Source organism: Mauremys mutica, chromosome 1, assembly GCF_020497125.1.
Source record: "Mauremys mutica isolate MM-2020 ecotype Southern chromosome 1, ASM2049712v1, whole genome shotgun sequence".
Lineage (NCBI taxonomy): Eukaryota > Metazoa > Chordata > Testudines > Geoemydidae > Mauremys > Mauremys mutica.
In genome coordinates this window covers 307,097,443-307,120,997 of record NC_059072.1, presented here as the reverse complement: position 1 = coordinate 307,120,997, position 23,555 = coordinate 307,097,443, and the positions used below count along the sequence as shown (strand labels likewise).

General features: G+C 45.1%; 1 protein-coding gene across 1 annotated transcript in view; it reads right to left on the bottom strand.

Moving 5' to 3' along the window:
* LOC123361664 (histone-lysine N-methyltransferase SETDB2-like) overlaps positions 1–23,555 on the bottom strand; it is a 93,361-nt gene that overhangs the window by 39,870 nt on the left and 29,936 nt on the right. The window contains exons 16-18 of the mRNA XM_045001723.1: positions 22,659–22,993; positions 20,739–20,827; positions 19,140–19,250 (exon numbers count right to left, since the gene is read on the bottom strand). Of these exons, the coding sequence (XP_044857658.1) occupies positions 19,140–19,250; positions 20,739–20,827; positions 22,659–22,993 (535 nt within the window). The remainder of the gene's footprint in view (positions 1–19,139; positions 19,251–20,738; positions 20,828–22,658; positions 22,994–23,555) is intronic.

Here is a 23,555-nt window from a genome sequence, read left to right as displayed (position 1 = left end):
GGAGGGGGTAGCTAGGGGCTGTGCGAAGTGAGGGGTGTAGCTCAGGGTACGGGGAGGGGGTAGCTAGGGGCTGTGCGAAGAGAGGGGTGTAGCTCAGGGTGCGGGGAGGGGGTAGCTAGGGGCTGTGTGAAGTGAGGGGTGTCGCTCAGGGTACAGGGAAGGAGTAGCTAGGGGCTGTGTGAAGTGAGGGGTGTAGCTCAGGGTGTGGGGAGGGGATAGCTAGGGGCTGTGTGTGGGCAGGCAGCTTCAGCCGGGGGGGGCACTGGGGCTCCCAGCTTCAGACCCTTGCTACTCCTGGCTTGGGGGAGGGGCAGGTTTCCTGGCATTGCGGGGGTGCTGACGTAGTAGCACAAACTACTCTGCTACACTAGTGTCAGCCCCGCGCCGCTCCCGGCTTTGGGGGGCTGGGGGCACCGGCTTCAGCCCTGCACCACTCCTGGCTTTGGGGGGGCAGCTTCAGCCCTGTGCCACTCCCAGCTTCAGCGCTGGGGCTTGGGGCTTCGGGTTTGAGCCACAGGCCCCTGCAGCCCCCCTGAAAGGGCTCACGGACTCCCAGGGGGCCACAGACCCCCAGCTGAGAACCGCTGATCCAGATCACTCTGAATCAGTGACCTGTCCTATTCATTATTTAGCGATCCCCTATTTTTTGTGTCAACTGCAAATTTTATTTTATATTTTCTTCCAGATCATCAGTAAAAATGTTAAACAGTATAGGAATAAGGTGCCACAGGATTCTTTGCTGCTTCTACAGAACCAGACTAACACGGCTACCCCTCTGATACTAGTATAGGACCAAGAACAGATCCCTGCACGACCCCACTGGAAACACACCCACCTGATTTCCTATTAAATAATTTTGAGATCTATCAGTTACCCAGTTTTTAATCCATTTAATGTGTGCCATGTTAATTTTATATCATTATAGCTTTTTAATCAAAATGTTGCGATGCCAAGTCAAAAGCCTTACAGAAGTCTAAGTGTATTATGTCAGCTCTATTACCTTTATCAACCACACTATATCTCATCCTAAAGAGATACAGTAGCAAGTTAGTTTGACAGGATCTGTTTTCCATATATCCATGTTGATTTAATTATGTTACTCTCCTTTAATTCTTTATTAATTAAGTCCCGTATCAGCCACTCCATTACCTTGCCCAAGATTGATGTCAGGCTGACAGACTTACAATATCTTGTTTACCCTTTTAAAATATTGTCACATTAGCTTTAAGCCAGTCTTCTGGACCCTCCCCAGTGCTCCAAATCTTACTGAAAATCAACATTAACAGTCCAGTGAGCTCCTCAGTCAGCTCTTTTAAAACTCTTGGATGCAGATTATTCAGACATGCTGATTTTAAAATATCAAACTCTATATAACATTCTACAGAGATACTAGTGGAAAGAGTGTTATTATCACAATCTGATGAGTCTATATCATGTTTTTTCCCTCAAATACAGAACAAAAATATTTATTGGACATTTCTTTCTTTTATGCATTATTATTGAAAACTCTACTATTTCCATCTAGTAATGGACCAATACCTTTGTCAGAATTCTTTTTGTTCCTAATATATTTTTAAAAAATTCGTGTTATTGGCCTTATCTTTGCTGGCCATAGATTTCTCCATGTGTCCCTTTGCTTCCCATATTGATTTTCTACAATTCCTAATTTCTGATTTATATTCATAAGTATCAACTTTCCCTGTCTTTTATTTGTTTATCTATGTTATAGCTGCTTTCACTTATCCTCTAAACCAAGTTGTTTTTTTAACCAGCACAACCTTCTTGCTCAGTTGTTGGATTGTGGCTTTTTGGGCATTTAGTAAGGTGTTCTTAAATGATTCCCAATTATCATTCACATTTTTCTGATTAAATTCTTCCTCCCAACTGATTTGGCTTCTAATTATTTTAGCTTTGTGAAACTGGCCTTATAAAAGCACCAAGTATATATATTACTGGTCTAGACTTTATTCTGCTTGTATATTATAAATGTGATCAAGTCATGTTCACTAGTACCTAAGCTACCATTAAGTTTTACTTCTGTGAACAGTTCCTCTTTAATTGTTAGGACAAGGTCTAATAAAGAATTCCCCCATACAGGCTCCAGCACTTTTTATGTTATGAAATTGTCATATATATTGTTCAGAAATTCTAAGGATACCCCATGATCATGCATTTTCCCCCCTACACATTAATTATAGATAGGTGCGTAAAGAGGTGATCATCCTGTTCCTTATTGTGACTTAGTGGTCTTTAGCAGACACCAATATCCCATCTTGTGCATTATGTGTTAAGACATCACTTTCTTCTGAGTTAAGAGTGACTCAGAAATAGGTAATACCATTTTTTATATAGATTGAGTGGGCAGAAGGGGAATGACAATCCTTCCAAAATGGATTATGAACATTGATTTTAACATTCCAATCATACGACTCATCCCACCAATTTTCAGTAGTACCAACTGAATTTATGCTTACAAATGAGCAATTCCAATTCCTCGTTTGCTACCCAGGCTCCTAGCATTGGTGGATATGCAATTCAAGAATTTCTTCTTGTTGTGTCCTTTGGTTCTTTGATTAATTTTGTTCTCCGCATCTAAATTTTTGTGCTGAGAGCTCATATCTCCCCTCTTTTTACTCTCCCCTTTTGCTACTACAGATGCTCTCCGACTTACTCAAGTGTTCCGTTCCAGAATGCCTTGCATAACTCAAATCTTGCATAAATCAGAAACATATCTCGGACCATTATGCAAAAAAAACAAAAAACCCTCTTCTATTTCTAGCTTACAGAACTTTTTCCATAAGTGCGCATTTGCATAAATCGGATCTTCCGTAACCCAGGGAGCATCTGTAGTTTAATCCCCACCTGGCTACTCTAGCCAGTCTGTACCTGAGTCTGGTCCCTCTTCTAGCAAGGAGAGGACCAAAAACCTATCCCGTTAGCTCTGAAATTCCTCAGTTCAATACCGTGTGTTGGCCAAGATTCTGGTTGTCACACTAACACAGCATCCTCTATTTATTTACTACTTCAAATTTCTGAAATACTGCTATGTAGACATCAAAACACCAGCAGCACCCTGTTGTTGTGGGACTGTTAAATGGCATATTTCAGAGCCTGGGGGAAAGAGATGCCTATGAACTCCACTCTGAGCATGAGGATAACGTCATCACTTGCTAGTCAGAAAGAAGAAATGAAACTGATTATCAACAAAAGTGAAACTGTCTCTGCCCCACCTGCTATTGGCTGCACAAAACAAACAAATGAGGGGAAAAACCAAAAAGATAAAGTTGTTTTTTTCTGATCTCTTCCAGTTCTGGTTAATTTCTCTGTCATTTGTAATCACAGTGAGTCAGTATCTTCTAGACTTTGCTGTGGTTTTGAACTGACTGTGTCTCCATGCTGCAGATGTGAAAATTTTGATTTGCTTTAAACGGGTGTGTAAAATATAAGCTCCATCATCGCAGTAAGAGAGTGGGGGAGTGCATTTGATACCTAGGTCCATGGCAGGATTTCCAAGCTGCTGTGTGCCAAGCGCTTTGACACCCCAACATAGCAGGCGTCATGGAAATCGTGGCACCCAGCGAAGGGTGTGAGGGGCATTACAGAGCACAGCAAGAGGTGTTAGGGGTGTGTTATGGTGCCCAGTGAGCGGGGTGCTTTGTGGCACTCCATGAGGCGTGAAACATGGCAAGGGGTGCGTTATGATGCACGGCGAGGGCTGCATCATGGCACATGGCAGGGGTTAGAGGTGCGAGGGGCGTGTTGTGGCGCGGGCACCACCCTGGCAAGCTCCCTCCACGCTGAGTCCCCGCCAGGCTGGGTGGAGGGGCACTGTGGTGGGTATAACGGCCGGTGGGAGGAGACCTGCTTGGCCCAGGCTCCCCTGGGGTCAAGTGAGGGTCGGTCAGCACATGCCCGTCCCGCCTGAGGGCCAGCACGCCCAGCCTGCCCCATGCTAGGGGTTCCTCCCCTGCCAGCCCCACCGCTCACCGGGAGGCAGGCGGAACGGCCCATTCGCTGCAGCCGTGGGGGGGATGGGAATCAGTCATTACCGAGGGTGCACAAAGCGGGGCGCAGGAGGGCACAGCCCGGATCCCGCCCCCCACCCCAATGGTACTTACCACCGGGGGGAGGGGGAGGGAGGATCATTCGCCGCCTGAGCTGCTGCTTCTGCCTCAACACAGGGCAGGATCCTAGAAACTCCCGAAGGGGAGGGGGGCAGGAGGAGGAGGAGGAGGGGCCAGAAAATGGGCGTGCCCGGCTGTGAGTGTTGGAAAGACCCGGCTCGCTCCCTGGGACTGAGCATGTGCCAGCTAGCTGCGCAAGTGCGCATGCTCACTAGCTGCCGCCGAAGCTGCTGAACCGAACGGTGCCCTGGCTCCTCACGTGAAATGGGGCCGCGGAGGGGCGGGGTGAGGCTGCGCCGGCTTCCAATCCTCGCGGGGCTGGGCTAGTTCTGAGAGCCCGGTTCGAATCCCGCCTGGCGCCAGCTGCGATGGGGGTAGCCCGGGAAACGCGGCCGCCCAGGCTGTAGGCTGAGGCGTGGCGCGCTGTTTCCAGGCTGAGGCGAGCTGGCCGCGGGCCGGATCCCAGGGCGCTGCAGAGCGGGCGCTGCCTCTGGCCCCGCAGGGCTGGGAGTGCGCGGCAAGTCCTCGCCTTAGGGGGGGGATAGAGGAGGCGGATCTTGCCAACCTCTCGCCTTCACCTTGCGGGTGACATCACGTGCCGGGGGTCGCCGCTCACCTGATGCGGGAGTCAGCTGCCCGCAGACTGGAAGATTGCGCTTTGCTGGGGCCTCTGGCCATTTTCAACAGCTCAAGCTGGTGGAAGCCGATATGAGAAAGGCTCAGACAATCATGAGGCGTTTTTGTTTTTTTAAATATATGTATTTGGGTTCTTTTTGGTTGCCTTCTGGGCGCTGAGCTGGTAGGCTGCCCTTGTTCACGTTTTCAAGCTATTCTCTGTAGCCATCAATGACTGAAACATACTACTTCTTTTCTTTTCTAACTGAAAGCAGGGTCTCATTCAATCTCTTGATTTGAGGACCTGGGGCTTTAAAGAAACACACCAAAAATCACAAGACGTGTAATAAAATTGTGAGAGTGGCACATTAGGGTGGTCAGTTGGCTCCAGTGCATTACAGCCTGGCTACAGGAATAAGGACAATGTGGCTTTTCAGTGGCAGAACGGCTGGCTGGTGTTTGCCTCTTTGCATTACAGGCATCCATGGACCCTACCTGGGGAGGGGCTGGAGCTGCTGAGGTGCAAGAGCTGGAGCTGACGCTGCTTGATGCCCAAGAAAAGCCCACCCACCCCCATCCAAGACTATGGCTCATATTCAGTAATAATCCTGATTAAAAATTAGCAGGAACTTCAAATTTAAATTAGACAAATTAAGGAGTCAGACCATTAACATAGTTCAGTCATACACACTGGAATGTATGAAGGCGACATTGTGACAACTTGGGGACCGCTATACGATCTGTGAATTCTGTATGTACCTGTACCAAGCAGCAAACTCATTTTGAATGTGCTGCCCCTTTGCTCCCTCTGTTGTCTGTTTGCCTCCATGGTAGACTAAGGCCTTGTCTACACTACAAAGTTTTGTCAACAAAAGTCAAATTTTGTCGACAAAACAGTGGAGGTGTACACACTGAAATGCTCCTCCTACCAATGTAACTACTCTGCTATGCCGACTTAATAAAACCACCTTGACCAGCGGCACAGAGCTTTTTGCGACACAGTGTCAATGTAGACACCTCACTAAGTTGTGTCACCTTAATTGGCCTGCTGGAAGTGTCCCACAATGCCCATCATGACCACTTTGGTCAGCAGTTTGAACTCCGCTGCCCTGAAGGTACACAGGTACGCACCCCTCCTCTGTTTAAAGGCCTGGGGATTTTTAAAATTCTGTGAATGCCAGCAGCAATCTTGAATGGCAGACCGCAGGGCAGGCATCACTCTCTGTTTTGCAGCTCATGAAATACTGCAGGACTAGCCTTGTTCACATAGGCGGTGGGTGAAACCCCCCCTTTGGGGAAGACTAACCTGCTGGCCCTGGCCCTTCTGCCCAAGGCCCCCCACGCACACACTCCAGAGCCCTGAAACCCCAGCCCCCAAACAGGAGGAGCCCTAAGAGGTCCCCCTGTGACTGGAGGAGCCCCAGCCTGCTCCCCCACCCCAGCCACACCGGGCCTAGCTGGTGGCCCCCTGATACCTCCACCTGGAGTGCCAGGCCAAGCTGCCAGCAAGTGCTAGGCCGGCCCCAGTGCCAGTCTGTCCCCCCCCCGCCAGAGCCAGGCTGAGCCCCCAGCTACCCCTGCCCCTGACGGCCCCCCCCAGGTCAGTTGCTCCCACCCCGCACCAGTGCTGGGCCAAACCACCAGGCCAAGCCACCGATCCCCCCAAGTGCTGGCCCAGCCCCAGCACCAGGCCGAGCTGCCGCTCCCCCCGAGAACCCCCTCCAACCAAGCCACTGGCCCTCCCAGTGCCAGGCTGTGCCACCAGCTCCACCACCCTTGAAGGCCCTCCCCTGGCCAAGCCACTCCCCTGCCTGCCGCTGGGTCTCCGCATCCCTCCTCATTCCCCCGTCCCCGAGGAGGAGGGACACAGTGAGCAGTAAGAACTGCCAGCGGTGGCAGTGGAGTAGAGGAGACCTGGCAGGCACAGGCAGCAGCAGCAGGCAGTGAGGTCCTCGGAGAAGGGGCGAGGCCATCGCAGCCCAGGTGTCTGGTGGCGGGTATTATAACCACCGCCCATGGGTGTTGGGCTGGAACTGTTGTTACTCTTGTTAAAGTCCAATCCCATTTCATGCCAAGTGGTGTCTGGGGTTCAGCTGGAGCTGATAGAGGTGGCAATGTCATCTGGGTCCCTCTCTGGCCCCGTCTAGTCAGGACATCTCTCAGGAGTAGAATGATAAAGGCCCGGGGTCCCTGGAGATGGTGAGGCTTCCTTCAGTATTCTCAGTCTGTTCTTATTGTCCCTCCCACCTCAAGTCTCTTTCTTTAAGGACCCAAAAAGGGAGTGGTGGGCAGTACAGTCCATCCCCTCATTCATTTGTCTACAATTAGGCCTAGTTTCCAACATACCAGTTCATTAATTTCTAGACCCACAATTTGTTTACCAAGGATGATCTCAGCACAGTCCTTGGGTTATAGCAGTAGGCTTCTTTGTTTGGACTAATTCAGTTTTTCAGTCTGGTTTTCTTGCACCTGTTCCCAATAACATGTTTATTATAGGTTACTGTGACACATTATGATCTTATACTCACTTATTACCATTGAACTCACAGTTAGGGTAAATTTGTAGACCCAATTATCAGAACAGGTCAAACAAACAAATTCCTGTAATTCCTCTCCTGTCATCTCATAATTCATCTAGCTTTTGCAAGCCAGTGCCATTTTCAAACTGCTGTCAGGCAGTGTGGTGGGAATAATGCTGAGCACCACTATCCTGATGGTTATAAATACACATAGCGGTTGTGCAGCCAGATGGCTTTGGATGACTTGGGAAATAGCTATGGCAGTGCCAGAGTGATATAGGATGAGGAAGACAAAATCTAGTAGTTACTTTTGCATGAATTTTTCCTGGAGGGCTTTACTCAGTAGACTGCCCCTTCTGGGCTTGGTCAACTAGCACTGATTGTTGGAATAGGATAGTGATGTACAACCGGGATGACAAGCATTGGCAGCAGAAGTTCAGGCTGACAAAGGCCACTTTCCTTGAAATCTGTGCAGCACTCATGCTGGAGCTGCAGGGGTGGTACACCAATATGAAAGCTCCCCATCCGTATGGAGAAGCGTGTGGTCATTGCTGTCTGGAAGCTCACCATTCCTGATTACTACTGGTCAGTAGCTAACCAGTTTGGTGTTGGCAGGTCAGCTATCGAGGAAGTTGTCATGGAGGTGTGTTCTGCTAATCCCGGTCAGAAAGCTTGGCAATGCACAGAAGGATATTGATGGATTTGCGTGGCTGGGGTTCCTGAACTGTATGGAGGCCAATGATGAGATCCAAGTGCCTATTCTTTGCCCCTTACAACAGGCCTTGGAATTAATCAACAGAAAGGTATTTTTCCATGGTGCTACAAGGTCTGGTTGATAACAGTGGAAGTTTCAGCAATATTGATGTGGAGTGATCTGGAAAGGTCCATGTTTCTGGGATCTTTAGAAATTCAGGCTTATTTTCTGCACTGAGAAGTGGAAATTTTGCTCCCATAAGACCGCAATGAACCTAATGGCCTTTTGATTCCTACTGTCCTTCTGGGAGACCTAGCTTAGCATTGTTTCCCTGGCTTGTGAAGGCTTTTCCTGGACACTTGGGTAGGAGAAAGGAGCTATTTACATATACTGTAAGTAGCTGAAGGATGTCAGTGGAATGTGCATTTGGAAGACTGAAGAGAAAGTGGAGCTGCTGCATGAGGAGGTTGGGAGATGCTGAACACAATCTGCCTTGTGTGATAGCTGCTTGCTGTGTTTTGTACAACATCTGAGAGCAACGGAGAGCGCGTCACTTATGGACATTATCAACAGCCATCAAAGTCTCTGCTAAATGCTGCATCTGGTCAGGGATATAAGGTCAGAGATACATTGTGCTCCTGCTTTGAGGCTAAGATTTAGTGGTGAAAATATATACACCTTTATGTAAGGATTTTATTATAGAACCATAGAAATGTAGGGCTGAAAGAGACCTTGAGAAGTCATGTAGTCCATCCCCCCCCGCACTGAGGCAGGAATGTGTAGACCTAGACCATCTCTGACAGGTGTTTGCATAACTTGTTCTTAAAAGCCTCCAATAATGGGGATTCCACTGCCTCCCCGGTACGCTATTCCAGAGCTTAACTATCTTTGTAGATAGAAAGCTTTTCCTAATATGTAACCTAAATCTCTCTTGCTGCAGATTAAGCCAATTACTTATTGTCCTATCTTCAGTGGACATGGAGAACAATTGGTTGCTGTTCTCTTTATAGTAGCCCTTAACATATTTGAAGACTATCTGGTCAGCCCACAGTCTTTTCTCAAAACTAAACATGCCCAGTTTTTTTAAACTTTCCTCATTGGTCAGATTTTCTAAACCTTTCATAATTTTTTGTTGCTCGCCTCTGGATTCTCTCCAATTTGTCCACACCTTTCTTAAAGTGTGGTGGCAAAACTGGACATAGTACTCCAGTTGAGACTGACCACTGCTGAATAGAGCAGAACAATTATGTCCCGTGTCTTTCATATAACACTCCTGTTCTGGAATATTAGGGTTGGAAGAGACCTCAGGAGGTCATCTAGTCCAATCCCCTGCCCAAAGCAGGACCAATCCCCAACTAAATCATCCCAGCCAGGGCTCTGTCAAGCTGGGCCTTAAAAACCTCTAAGGAAGGAGATCCTACTATCTCCCTAGGTAACCCATTCCCGTGCTTCACCACCCTCCTAGTGAAATAGTGTTTCCTAATATCCAACTTAGACCTCCCTCACTGCAACTTGAGACCATTGTTCCTTGTTCTGTCATCTGCCACCACTGAGAACAGCTGAGCTCCATCCTTTTTGGAACCCCCCTTCAGGTAGTTAAAGGCTGCTATCAAATCCCCCCTCACTCTTCTCTTCTGCAGACTAACCCCTGTTCCCTCAGCCTCTCGTCATAAGTCATGTGCCCCAGCCCCCTAATCATTTTCATTGCCCTCCGCTGGACTCTCTCATTCTGTTAACTTTTTTGACTGCTGCTGCACATTGAGCAGATGTGTTCAGAGAACTATCCATAATGACTCCAAGATCTTTCTTGATTTTAGACACCACCATTTTGTATGCACAGTTGGGATTATGTTTTCCAAAGTGCATTACTTTGCATTTATCAATACTGAATTTCATCTGCCCTTTTGTTGCCAGTCACCCATTTTTGTGAGACCCCTTTGTAGCTCTTCACAGTCTGCCTGGGACTTAACTATCTTGAGTAATTTTGTATCATCTGGAAATTTTGCCACCTCACTCAACTCCTTTTTCCAGGTCATTTATGAATATGTTGAATAGGATTGGTCCTAGGACTGACCCCTGGGGACACCACTATTTACCTCTCTCCATTCTGAAAACTCACCATTTATTCTAACTCTTTGTTTCCTATCTTTTAACCAGTTTCCGATCCATGAGAGGACCTTCCCTCTTATCCTATGACCGCTTACTTTGCTTAAGAGTGAGTGACCTTGTCAAAGGCTTTCTGAAAGTCTAAGTACACTATATCCACTGGATCACTATTGTCTACATGCTTGTTGTCCTCCTTAAAGAATTCTAGTAGATTGGTGAGGCATGGTTTCCCTTTACAAAAACCATGTTGACTCTTCCCCCACCAAATTGTGTTCATCCATGCGTCTGATCATTCTGTTCTTTACTAGAGTTTCAACCTGTTTGCCTGGTACTGAAGTTAGGCTTACCGGCCTGTAATTAACGAGATCACCCTGGAGCCTTTTTTAAAAAATTGGTGTCAGCTGGGATTTCATGCTTCTGAAAAACCTAGTCACATTTGTGTGAAGAAACAAAACTCACTAAACCCTCCACTAGTGTTCCATACTCTCCCAGTGCCCCACAGAATTCTCAGCCAGAGCAGCTTGAAATCCAGAGGTATTCCCATTCTATCTAGAGCAAGCCTGAAGATGTTTGAAACACATTGTTCTGTGACAAGCAGCAAGAGATATATTTGTTTGTATGTGCCCCCTGGAATCACAAGGCCTGTCCCTTTCCCCAGAAGAGTATCTGTAGCACACCTTTACAATGCCTAGACTTTTACAGATGCAGAGTCACAGAAGACTGCAGTGCTACTATATGTAGTACTGTTCATTTAGTTATATCCTCTGATCTCTAAGGCTATGTCTACACCAGCAATTGAATGACAAAACTTTTGTCTCTCAGAGGTGTTAACCCCTCCACCCCCGAAAGACAAAAGCTTTGCTGCAACAAATGCCAGTATGAACAGCACATTGTCGGCAGAAGCGTTCTACTGCCGACAACGCAAATGCCGCTCGTTGCGGGGTAGAAGTCTTTTGTCGGCAGGATAGCTGACAAACAGTGGCTACACTGAGTGACTTTTACCGGCACGGCTGTGGTGACACAGCCATGTCGCTAAAAGCTGTGTAATATGGACATAGCCTAAGATTCTAAAGAATATACAAACTTTTTAAAACATCCCCATAGCTGTTTCATACTCTAGGGCCTTGTCTACACTTGCAACAGTGTGTAGGGTACATGCAGTAATATGCTACAGTGAAAAGTAGGCTGTGTCCACGCAGCAGCGTGTAGCTACACAGTGGTGAAAGGCTCTGGCAGGGGAGGAAGCACGGAAAGTCTGCTGGAACCCTTCCCTTCTATTCTACCTCCTCCCTACCCAAGCCTTTCACACTGTTGGAGCTTTTCATGGTGGCTGGGAAAGGTTCTGGCAGCAGGGTGGCAGTGAGATACTACATTGCTAAAAAGAGCAGCGTAGACATGGGAGGCACTGCTTGGGCATATACAGAACTGCACAGGATATATACCTTAAGATTCTGGTGTGTCTGTATTCTATTCACCTAAGCAGTGTCTCATCATTTACACTGCTATTTGTACTCATGCTAGCTAGATGTACAGTGTCTATTCTACAAGCCACCTAGCCTCGTTATGAACAATACTGTCTCAAACAGATATTTGTTGTTGGGCAGACAGACCCTGGAAATGCATCTCTCCATTGAAAAACCAAGAGACTTTTCTAAACTCAATGTCAAATTAGACACCAATTAAAATTTAAAGGGACAAGATGAGTGAGGTAATCTCTTATTGGACCAACTTCTGTTGGTGAAAGGCAAGATTCCGAGCTGCACAGAGCTCTTCTTCAGGCTGCAACATTACAAATTAAAATTTAAGGCATTTCTAATGGACTGCGACTCCAATTCTGGAGGACTAGGTAACTGAAGTCAAGCACTGATAACTCAGGCATTCGCAACTCCACATCTCAGGCTCAGTCCTCTGGAAAAACTTTCCTGCCTAGTGTAAAGAGACACCTCTAGCTGCTCCTTTGCCCAACTATTTTTGCCCAAGTATCTGCTTATGCCATTTACAAATCAAGATGAGACCACAATAACTGGAGTTATCTGCGCAAATGGGTGATTGTATGTGTTGCAGGAGTTAACAAAATCCCTGGGCATTTTGTTGTCTAGAGTTATCAAAACACATGCAAGAGCCAAATACAGTCTCCTCGCACCCGACCTGGGGCCACCAACTTCTCTGAGGCAGAACTTAGAGACTGTTCATTCTTTCCTTTACATTTTAACCCTCTGAATGCAGTGCTCTATATGCTTGTCACAAAACTCAGAGTGATCATCCTAGGATGCATAACCTCAATAAAGACCTGCCCAAAACATTTCATTTTCCTTTCCGATATAGAAGAGAACATATTAATTTCTAGATCTAACACAATCATGGTGGTTCCAAAAACCATTATAGGTTTAGCCCATCAGTCCTTCACCCTAAATGCCTGAGAGAAGAGAGCTTCTGCTTTTGCATGTACTTATATAGCCATCAGGTTATATCCCAGGAGTCAGCAACCTTTCAGAAGTGGTGTGCCAAGTCTTCATTTATTCACTCTAATTTATGGTTTCATGTGCCAGTAATATATTTTAATCTTTTTAGAAGGTCTCTTTCTATAAGTCTATAATATATAACTAAACTATTGTTGTATGTAAAGTAAATAAGGTTTCAAAATGTTTAAGAAGCTTCATTTAAAATTAAATTAAAATGCAGAGCCCCCCAGAGCAGTGGCCAGGACCTGGGCAGTGTGAGTGCCACTGAAAAAATCAGCTCGTGTGCCGCCTTTGGCACACGTGCCATAGGTTGCCTACCCCTGTTATATCCAGTTCTCTTCCTTTATTTTAAATATCGGAAGGTTCTTTCCCCATCCCTGCCATCAGAAAGCAGGGTTAAGGTATGTCTCTAAAATTTAGTTTTCAAGAAAGAATTAATTTGAAAGCGAGGTGCTATGCACATAACTTTGATAGGAATTTAACAAGTTTGAGTTCAGCCAGAGCTAAGGAGGGAAGTTTCAAAATATATGCAGCTGTGAAGCAATCAAGGCTGTTTGATGCAACCTGAGGTGGTAAAGGGCACAGCAATACTATTTACTGGAACACACAGGCCTGCAGTCTTATTTAGCAACAGACAAACAACATTATTCTAAAATAAATTCACAACCTACTAGTTTACAAAATCCTGAGGAATGTGGCATCTGCCTTCTCCCTCAGCTTCTGCCATACAAAGAACAGCTCTGGGAGAAGTCCAGGATGCTTACCTGGTATGTCTGGAAAAGCCTGCATACAGCACAGTGAGGGGGCTGCTGAGCCATGGTCTGATTATATTCTTTTTCTGCCTCAGAATTCTGAGGGTGATTCTGCCACAGCTGGCTAAGTGGTTTGGCCCAAGCCTCTGTCTCCTCAGCCTCTTCTTCAGGAGTCAGTTGCTCTGACATCTTATCATCACTGATGTGGAACCACCCAGAATGATCTTAGCCTTTTTTGCAACTGCATCACATAATTGGTTCTATATATTCAATTTGTGATCCACTATAACCCCCAGGTCCCTCAGCACCTAGCCAGTTATTCCCATCTTGTATATGTGCATTTGATTTTTCTTTCTTAAGTGTAGCACTTTGCACTTCTCTCTATTGAATTTCATCTTGTTGATTTCAGACCAATTCTCCAATTGATCAAGGGCCTTTCGAATTCTAACCCTGTCCTCCAACATGCTTGCAACTCCTCCCAATTGGATTCACCTGCAAATGTTATAAGTATACATGCTTATCCAAGTCATTAATTAAAATATTGAATAGTACTGGACCCAGGACAGATCCCCATGTGACCCCTCTAGGTACATCCTCACAATTTGATAGTGAACTATTGATATATACTCCTTGAGTATGGTTTTTCAACCAGGTTTGTACCCACTTTATAGTAATTTAATTTAGACCATATTTCACCAGTTTGTTTACAAGAATGTCATGTGGGACTGAGTCAAAAGCTTTACTAAAATCTAGATAAATCATATCTGCTTTCCCTCTATCCACCAGGTCAGTAACCCTGTCAAAAGAAGGAAATTAGGTTGGTTTGGCATGATTTGTTCTTGAAAAATCCATGTTGGCTATTATTTATCAGCCTATTATCCTCTAGGTACTTACAAATTGATTATTTAATCATTTGTTCCAGGTATGGAAAGTCGGTTGTGACTGGTCTATAATTCCCTGGGTCCTCCTTGTTCCCCTGTTTAAATATAGGTACCATGTTTGCCCTTCTCCAGTGCTCTGGGACCTCACCTGTCCTCCTTGAGTGCTTTCCTCAGTTATGCTTTGTGCAATGCTTTTATGCAATTTTTCAGCCAAGTTATGAATAAATAATAAACTTAGTTGTAAATAATAAAAAACTTCATTGAACACAGAGTACATACTTAAAACCAGTGGAACTGTGGCAAACATGCCTGAAGTACTGAGTGCAACCATGTCACAAACATGTAGGTGGGGGGGTTGTGACTGTTCTTAATGTCATGTAGCATGATGAAGGAAGGGCTTGTGTATAGTAGTTGAGGAAGTGGAGGGGTGCTCCCAGTATGCAGTGTTCTCAAAGGGCTGCAGGATGTGGCTAAGTAGGTTGGAATGTTGGCCACAGTGTTCTCCAGCAGAGCTGTCTGTATCATTTCCAGTAGCTATGCCTGCATGTCCTTTCCTTTGTGGATGTGCTTGAGCCTGTTCCTTGTCTGCCTCTCCCGCCTATGTATCATGCTGAAGGAAATCTTCCCTTTCACTCTTCAGTCTTCTCCCTCTGCTGGCATGCTGCTCCGGGGCACTAAACGTGTCCTCCTTTGTCTCCTTTCTGCGCCCCCCGAGATTTTCCAGACATTCAGACAATGATAACGTTCCTGTTTGTGTAGTGTATTGAATGCTAGGAGAGCAGAGAAAGAGCACAAGTCGTTCTAGTCTATCAATGCCAACAATGATAAAATGTTGCTTTTTTCTTTATTTCGGGATGCCAGTCCCTTGGCCTTTTCCCAGTCTGGGTGAGCTTGGAGGTGGTAAGACATTTTCCAATTTAGTTCTGCTTTGTTTGAAACCCCTGTACAGGTGCTGGATTGATGGCGGGCAAGAAGAAGCAGGAGGGGCCACACTAGTAATTGCATGTGCGTCTCTGCAGGCTGTCCTTACGATGGAGGATGTTATCCTGAGCTATGTCACTAAAAAGGCAGAGAGGGAGCTTGTTCACAATGGTAAGGGGCAAACCGGAAAGTTATGTTGTGCTCCTATATACCGGCATGGTTCCCCCACCCAGACCAGATGGTGCAGGAGTGGAAGGGCAGCCCCAAGAAAACAGCATTGCCTGGCAGGGTGCCTTTCAATATAGAGCACTATTTCTGCCTTATGTTCTCTGTGATAACACTAGCAGATAAGCACGATGTGCACTGCAAAATAAACAGTCTTTTGGAATAACTGTCTTGAACCCAAATGGTTAACAATGCTGAGGTTGTGATTAAAAATAGCTGTGAATGCCTTGTAATCGCTGTGCACTTTGAACTGTCTCTAGCCTAATTTACCTGTCTCTAGCCTGGGCAATTTACCTCCTAAAATGTAAAGGTAGGTAAAAGCACAGGGCATTGATAAACTGTCTCCTAAAGTGCACGTTAAGGGGATGGGAGGAGGGGAATGGGATACAGTAAAAGCTGAGTAGGCAGAGAGGGACTCCTAACTTTCATCTGTGTAAAGTTCCTCAGAGCTGAAGAGCTCTGGGCAGCTCAAAAGTTTCTCTCTCTCACCAACACATGTTGGGTCACTAAATGATATCACCTCACTGTCACACACCTTATCTGCATAACTTGGCAGTGACCAGAAAAAAGTTGTTGTTTAAATCCCCCTATTCCCGTAGTTCTCAAACTTTTTTACTGGTGACCCCTTTCACATAGCAAGCCTCTGAGTGTAACCCCGCGTATAAATTAAAAACACTTTTAAATATATTTAACACCATTATAAAAGCGGGGTTGTGGTGGATGGTTGAAAGCTGCTACCCCCCCTCCCCCATGTAATAACCTCATGACCCTCTGAGGGGTCCCAACCCCCAGTTTGAGAACCCCTACCCTATATGATTGTATTGTAGAACAACATATTACTTACTGGAAGAGGTTCTTTTCCAAGCACTGTCAGGCTGGGTCTCGGCTTGGGATATGGAGGCCATCTCTGGCCCTGGCTTGGGGTTCTCCTGTCTGTGTACACAAGACTCGTAACTGAAAGTTGTTTGGCATTCTGGAGTTAAGTAGGCCATAGCTTATTCTAACATATGCAGCCTTATGTAAATGGGTTGAGGGAGAGGACAAGCCCAGCCTCCCTCCTGTATAGCTTGGTGAATATCACAAAAGCACTCACTAAAGAATGTCCATGACACATACTGTCCATACATACCCATTCCCAACCATTTTAATTTAAATGACTTCTCTCCACAGTCATTAATCTAATCTGTGTCATATTGTCTATTCCTGTGCCAGCCTTCTGCATTCTTTACACCATAGGCAGGAAATCAAACAGCATTTTTTTTTTTTTAAATCAGAGGGGCAGCCGTGTTAGTCTGTATCCACAAAAACAACGAGGAGTCTGGTGGCACCTTAAAGACTAACAGATTTATTTGGGCATAAACTTTTGTGGGTTAAAAAACCCACTTCTTCAGCTGCATCTGAAGAAGTGGGTTTTTTACTCCTCGTAGCATTTTTCTTGTATAGTGGACTGGTTGTGAGGCATCATCTTGTTCTACCACCTGCTAGCAGAAACAGGGGAATCTTTATTCTCCACTTGTAACGGCCTCGTGATGTTCTAGCTGCTTTATTAGTCGCAGCTGTCTTTACCTAAAGACTGTCCACTTTGGCTTAGTATTAGCAACATCTTGCGACTGGTGGTAAAGTTGTCCCTTTCAACTTGAAAGGAGCTTTTTTACAAGTCTATAGGCAAATATCCCTCTTAGGAAGGTTATCTTTGAAGATGCCTTTTTCATTACAGGATTTTCTATTAGACTCTTCCTCATAGGATAGCTGTAATTAGGGGATTTATTTTTTTCTCATCTTCTGAAACTAGGAGACAGGCCAGTCCTCGCTTATAGACAGCCTCCCAACCTGAAGCAAATACTCACCAGCAACCGCACACCATACAACATAAACACTAACCCAGGAACCTATCCTTGCAATAAAGCCCGATGCCAGCTCTGTCCACATATCCATTCAAGTGACACCATCACAGGACCTAATCACATCAGACACACCATCAGGGGCTCGTACACCTGCACATCTACCAACGTGATATATGCCATCATGTGCCAGCAATGCCCCTCTGCCATGTACATTGGCCAAACCGGACAGTCTCTACGCAAAAGAATAAATGGACACAAATCTGACATCAGGAATCATAACATTCAAAAACCAGTGGGAGAACACTTCAACCTTTCTAACCACTCAGTGACAGACTTGAAGGTGGCAATTTTGCAACAAAAAAACTTCAAAAACAGACTCCAAAGAGAGACTGCTGAACTTGAATTAATATGCAAACTAGATACTATTAACTGTGGTCTAAACAAAGACTGGGAATGGTTGGGTCATTACACCAATTGAATCTATTTCCCTATGTTAAGTTCTCCTCACACCTTCTATGGGCCATCTTAATTATCACTTCAAAAAGTTTTTTTTCCTCCTGCTAACGATAGCTCATCTCAATTGATTAGACTCTGCCTGTTGGTATGCATACTTCCACCTTTTCATGTTCTCTGTATGTATAAATATCTCCTGTCTGTGTGTTCCATTCTATGCATCCGAAGAAGTGAGCTTTAGCTCACGAAAGCTCATGCTAAAATAAATTTGTTAGTCTTTAAGGTGCCACAAGTACTCCTGTTTTTTTTGCGGATACAGACTAACACGGCTGCTACTCTGAAACCTATGCAGGTCTTGATACCCCACTGAGTTTTACTTTACGTACTATAGTAAAGTGTCTCACTGCTGTAACTATAACTTTTGAAAAACATTCTATTTCAAATTTAGGCACAATGGTTTCCAACAGAACCTCTCTTCCCTTCCTGAGCAGCACAGCCAATGCCCGATTGTTCACTGTAGTGTTAAGGAATGGCACCTAGCCACACAATAATTAAAGTTGCAACGGAGTTTCTGTTTACAGGGGCATTTTCAATTTGCTGTAAAATCCAGATGGCTTACGCAGGCTACCTTGAAAAAGTACGTGCAGTATCAGGAGCAGGGGTACAGTGTGTGATGCAAATTTGGGGTCATTCAGTCAAGGGACTACCAAGATAGAGCAGGTCCCACAAATGGCCCATTTTTAAATCACTAGATTCTTATAACATTTTTTGTGCACAGTTTAAGAACACACTGTGACAAGAATTCACACAACACTGAAATCCCTGAACTTCCCCTGGACCAGGAAGAGCTTCCAGCAAGTCACTAGTTGAAAATTATTACATATATTGTTTAGCTCTAGAAAAAAGCAATTTTGGCTCAAAGGCATACAGTGCTGAGGGCTGACTCAGAGCTAAAGTGCTCAGACCATAAGTTATTCACTCACAAAATACCTTGATGCCTAAGGGAAGGTGCATAGACCCGGCTTGTTTCATACTTATGACTCATAATAGACTACAACGTGTACTAAATAAGCTGTAGAAGATGCTACAAGCAGTCAAACACAGCAGATCTTTCCATATTTTCTCCAGAAATTCCAATCAATGAAAAATAAAAAAACCCAAATGACTGAGGCTGTTGTATAAACATTGCTTTGTGTCTTATTAGTTACAATGCCACTCACTTCCATTTTTGAATCAGAAAAAACAAGCCCAGAGCAAAGAAATAGCCTAGATACAGTTTTATGCTTTTGCTTATGACAAACACATTTCACATTTCTTCTGCTACATACAAAAAAGCAAGCAGTGGCGCATTTAAAAATAATCAGATTCACACATCTCATCAGCACAGGCCCTTTACTTGGAAGGGATTACATCAGTCTAGCGCACAGGCTTGTATGAGTCCACTGGAGAATTGTAATTCTGCTGCACGCAGTATAGTCCTTTCTTGCAAGTGAATTTCAAATTTACATGGACATGGTGGTAGTTGTAAACATTTGTCTATAATATTTTTTTCCTACACTTCTGAACCCCACACTGACAGGAGATCTCGGTCTCTGGCATGCTTCCAGCTTCATAACCATAATCCCACGTGAGTTCGGTTCCAGCTTTCACATGCCTAGGAAACAAAACCACTGTCAGTTAATATATTAGTTAACTGAATCTACCTCTGTGCTGTGTTTGCAATTTGCCACCAACTACTTGCAGGGAGTTCCTGAAATAGTGGGGTGAAGGGAGGGTGGCACAGAGAGAGCTGTGAGGGGTGCAGATGGGAAATGAAGGGATGCAACCAGGAGCCCCTGTTGTGTGCAATGTGCTCTGCCTCAGAAGCAACAGTGTGTGCAACCCCCTTGTGAATGTTCTATTAGAAAAACCTAGGACAGGGGTCGACAACCTTTCAGAAGTGCTGTGCCGAGTCTACATTTATTCACTCTAATTTATGGTTTCATGTGCCAGTAATATATTTTAATCTTTTTAGAAGGTCTCTTTCTATAAGTCTATAATATATAACTAAACTATTGTTGTATGTAAAGTAAATAAGGTTTCAAAATGTTTAAGAAGCTTCATTTAAAATTAAATTAAAATGCAGAGCTCCCTGGACCAGTGGCCAGGACCTGGGCAGTATGAGTGCCACTGAAAATCAGATCGCGTGCCGCCTTTGGCACACGTGCCATAGGTTGCCTACCCCTGACCTCGGATGTGCTAAGACTTATCAGGTCCTGGGATCTGGGTTGCAGAGGTCAAACACAACTTTCTCTGATGTCTATGTAAATTCAGCTAAAAATCCGTATAAGTGTCTGAATGGCAGTAGTAGTCGTCTAGTCTCACTAACTACAGCATATCATCAATCAAACCCTGGAATACCATACACTGGATATGGAGATCGTCAAGTCTACACGGCAAAGAGAAATCCGCGGCTGGCCCATGCCAGCCAACTCAGGCTTGAAGGGCTGTTTCATTGCTGGGTAGATTTCCAGGCTCGGGTGGAATCCTGACCCCTGGGACCCTCCCACCCCATGCCTGTTAGTATACACAGCAATGAAACAGCCGCACAGCCCGAGCCCCGCAAGCCCAAGTCGGCTGGCACGGGCCTGCCGTGGATTTTTCTTTGCTGGGTAAACATAGCCTTTGTGGCCTGCAAGAACTCCTGCAGGATAGGTTTTAATGTAACCACATTAGCTCTTTGGAATGATTCTGTCTAAGGACTGCAAGACCTAGGGTAATGACAGGTTCCTCATGCTGTCTCTCTGAGCCAACCACTAGGAAAATATATTAAAAGGAACAGTTATTTTTTGTGCAGTGAACAGAACGCTTATAAATGGTTGCCAACTGACAGTTCCGAAGACAAGTCCCAGACTTCCACAGAACAGGTACAGCACTGGAAGCCGCAGGGCAAGCTTTCCCCACACAGCACTAGAGAAAAATCTCTCTTGTGGTGACTATGTAGTTTAGTTCCCTCACCCATTCAGGCCTTGGTCTCTGATGAGATCACCAATAAGAATGTGTTTTTTGTCATCGGGACATTTGTCTACTGGAAAATAATGCAATACTTTTCTAACAGTTTTGCTTTGAATGAACATAAAAAAAAAAAAAAGATAGTTCCAACCTGTTTGTGAAGAATGCCACCCAAGGGAAATTTCTGTTGTGCGTCTCTACAAAGACACTCTGTACAAAGAGATTTGGCCAACAGCTATGCTGTGAAACAAAATAATTGATTTAAAATTAATCAGTAGGATGCTCAGTCTCTGGCTGTAGAATGTTTGTATGTCCCCCCCCCAAAACATTTGTAACATGCTTAAAAAAAGAGAAAAGACATCCCCGCTGCCACTCTTTCATCACCCACATTTAGCATGCAGCAGTTTTTGCTATAATTAGGTCACTTCGAGGGAAGGAATATCTCCAGCATTTCTAAAATAACAATTTTGTCTAGAAAAATCACAATCTTTTGTCAATCTGCACTTAAATAGTTTATGGTGAGATTTTTCTCTCTATCTGACACAGGAACAAAAGTCATCACCATCAATAATAAATAAAAAATGCTACGCTGTCAGATAAGAGAGCAATCTTTGGGAGCACATGCATGAATAAAACAATTCCAAGCGTGTGGAAATTGCCAGGCAGACGTGAGGCGTGCTTACAGTTAGGGAGGGTTGGCAGGATTCTATTTACATAGTTAGGTACCAGTAAATATTGATTTCACGTAACACACAGAAATGGACAAAAAAACATCCGTCAATGGCTGCCTCTCTCAAGCTCAGTGCCTGCAGGGATCCAGTGTCACTGGCCCCACGGCCATGCAGGGAGCCGTCTGCATCTCTACTGTCACGGTCCAGAGTACAGGGCCAGCCTCGGGCAGGAGCCGTTCAGCAGCAGGGAGGCCTCCTCGCAGCCCAGGCCAGGGGTCTTTGCTCTGCCCCAGCAGGACCACAGCCTGCACCTGCAGGGATCAGGTGTCACTGGCTTTCAGCTGTGCTGGATGCCCTCTTCAGCTTCGCTGCCATGGTCCCATTCACTCACTCATCCTGCTCCTCGCAGCCCTGGCCTGGGGCTGGGCCAGGACCATAACATCCCTTGCGCCTGGGCGTCTCAGGCCCCTCACCTGCACAGGGAGCCCCCTGCAGCCCTGCTATCAGCGCTACACTAACCCCAACCCCCCTTAATTTCTCACAACTGAAAATTAAAATGGTTAAAAATTGAAAAAAGCTTAAATAAAAATTGATAATCAATCGTCAAAATTACAAAAAAATAAAGCTCAAATTCAGCGAAGCCCAGTTAGAGAGAGAGACAGGTGTGTGCACACGAACGGTCATGTGACAGGTTATCATTGTCTCTGTTCTATATTAAGGAGCATAATTTCTATGTTTGTGCGGATTTTGGCTTGACATACCTATAAATGCCCCTGGGAAAAACAAGGCCAGTGCTATGCGTGTGCAGATGAAAGTTTGTAGTACTCATATTGCTGGGAGCATTTTGAAAATTCAATCAATTGAATTAAATCAATTGGCAGAGTTATTGGGTATATACCTGGACAATGTGGATATCTACACAGCACTGCCTAGAACAGCCAGGTCCCCTCTCAGCATGCGCTAGGTTGAGTGTGAAACCTGGGAAGGATTCTTTAGTAGAGAGTTTTTACATCTGTACAGGTCAGGAGTAAGGATGGAAATTTCATACAGCATTATGTAACATATCCCTGAATTGACACAACCGACAGTTTACAACAGCCTCGGAAGATGGATGGGGCTGAAAGGAGACCTGCAATCTAGTCAAGCATCCAGCCCACGCTCTGATCCAGTGTAGCACCCAGTGGCAAGGCCATTCAACATGCAGCAAGGAAACAGAGAATCCTCATCATCTAGGGTTATTTAATTTCCTGCCCCAAAATAAAAGTACACACTGCCCATCCTGGGAAAAGAAAAGAGTAGAATTTTGCAAAACTCATTAAGACCTATTGTTTGTGCAAATAAGCAATTTAAAAAAACATTAAAGTGATTTAACAGCACACACATTTACCACTTTTACTTACATTAAGAAATCGGCCTACATTTCCTTCTTTTGTGGCATCCAATAAATAAATATTGTCTTTATTAGAATTCTTCAGAGGTGTCTCATCACCACCTGTCTCCTCATTACAAGGAGGATCTTGTTTGGACCTCCGATTTTTTTCCTCTTTGAAGTCATCTCTTTGGAGTAGGCCCATGGACTGTTTCATTACATGTGCATCCTCTAGCCTGGCTGATTTACCACCTCTAGCATCGTCTGGAGATGGCCTTTTTTCTTTAGATTTTGCAGTATCTGTGGTGCTTGACTCAGACTGCATGGCCTCCTCATGTTCTCCTACCTTTTGCTGCAGGTTGGGTTCTGTTAACAGAAATTTCAAGAGATCAGAAGAACATGTTATTTGTTTCCATCAACTGAAAATGACACAGCAATGATACTAAGGATAACATTGCAAACTTAAATGCGTTTGGCTTACTTGCCCCTAAATACCCACCCGCTCAATTTCTTGCTTCCCATGTCATTTCCCATAAATGCCTACTTCCCCCTCAGTGCCTGGAACAGCCCCCCAAACCTTGTGCATGATCCAGTCTCTCCCTGCACCCGTTTCAAATCTTCTCAGAACTCACTTCTTCCAGCTGGTATTTTATTGCCAACCTCCACCTGCATTCTGCACAGCATCCCACATTTTAATAAGATGCTACCAAGATGCATATTCAACAGCAAATGTTTCCCAGGATCTTTTACAGCTGTGCTCTTCTTTCTCCCACATCTCCCTGCCCCTCTTTGCTTATTGCTAACCATTGCTGTGTCATGCTTAATAAATAGCCCGATTCTGCCCTTCGCCCCCCAAACTTCCACTGGAGGCAGCAAAAGTACAGGATGCTTACTACCTTTCCAGGAGTGCTCAGATCTTACAGGATCA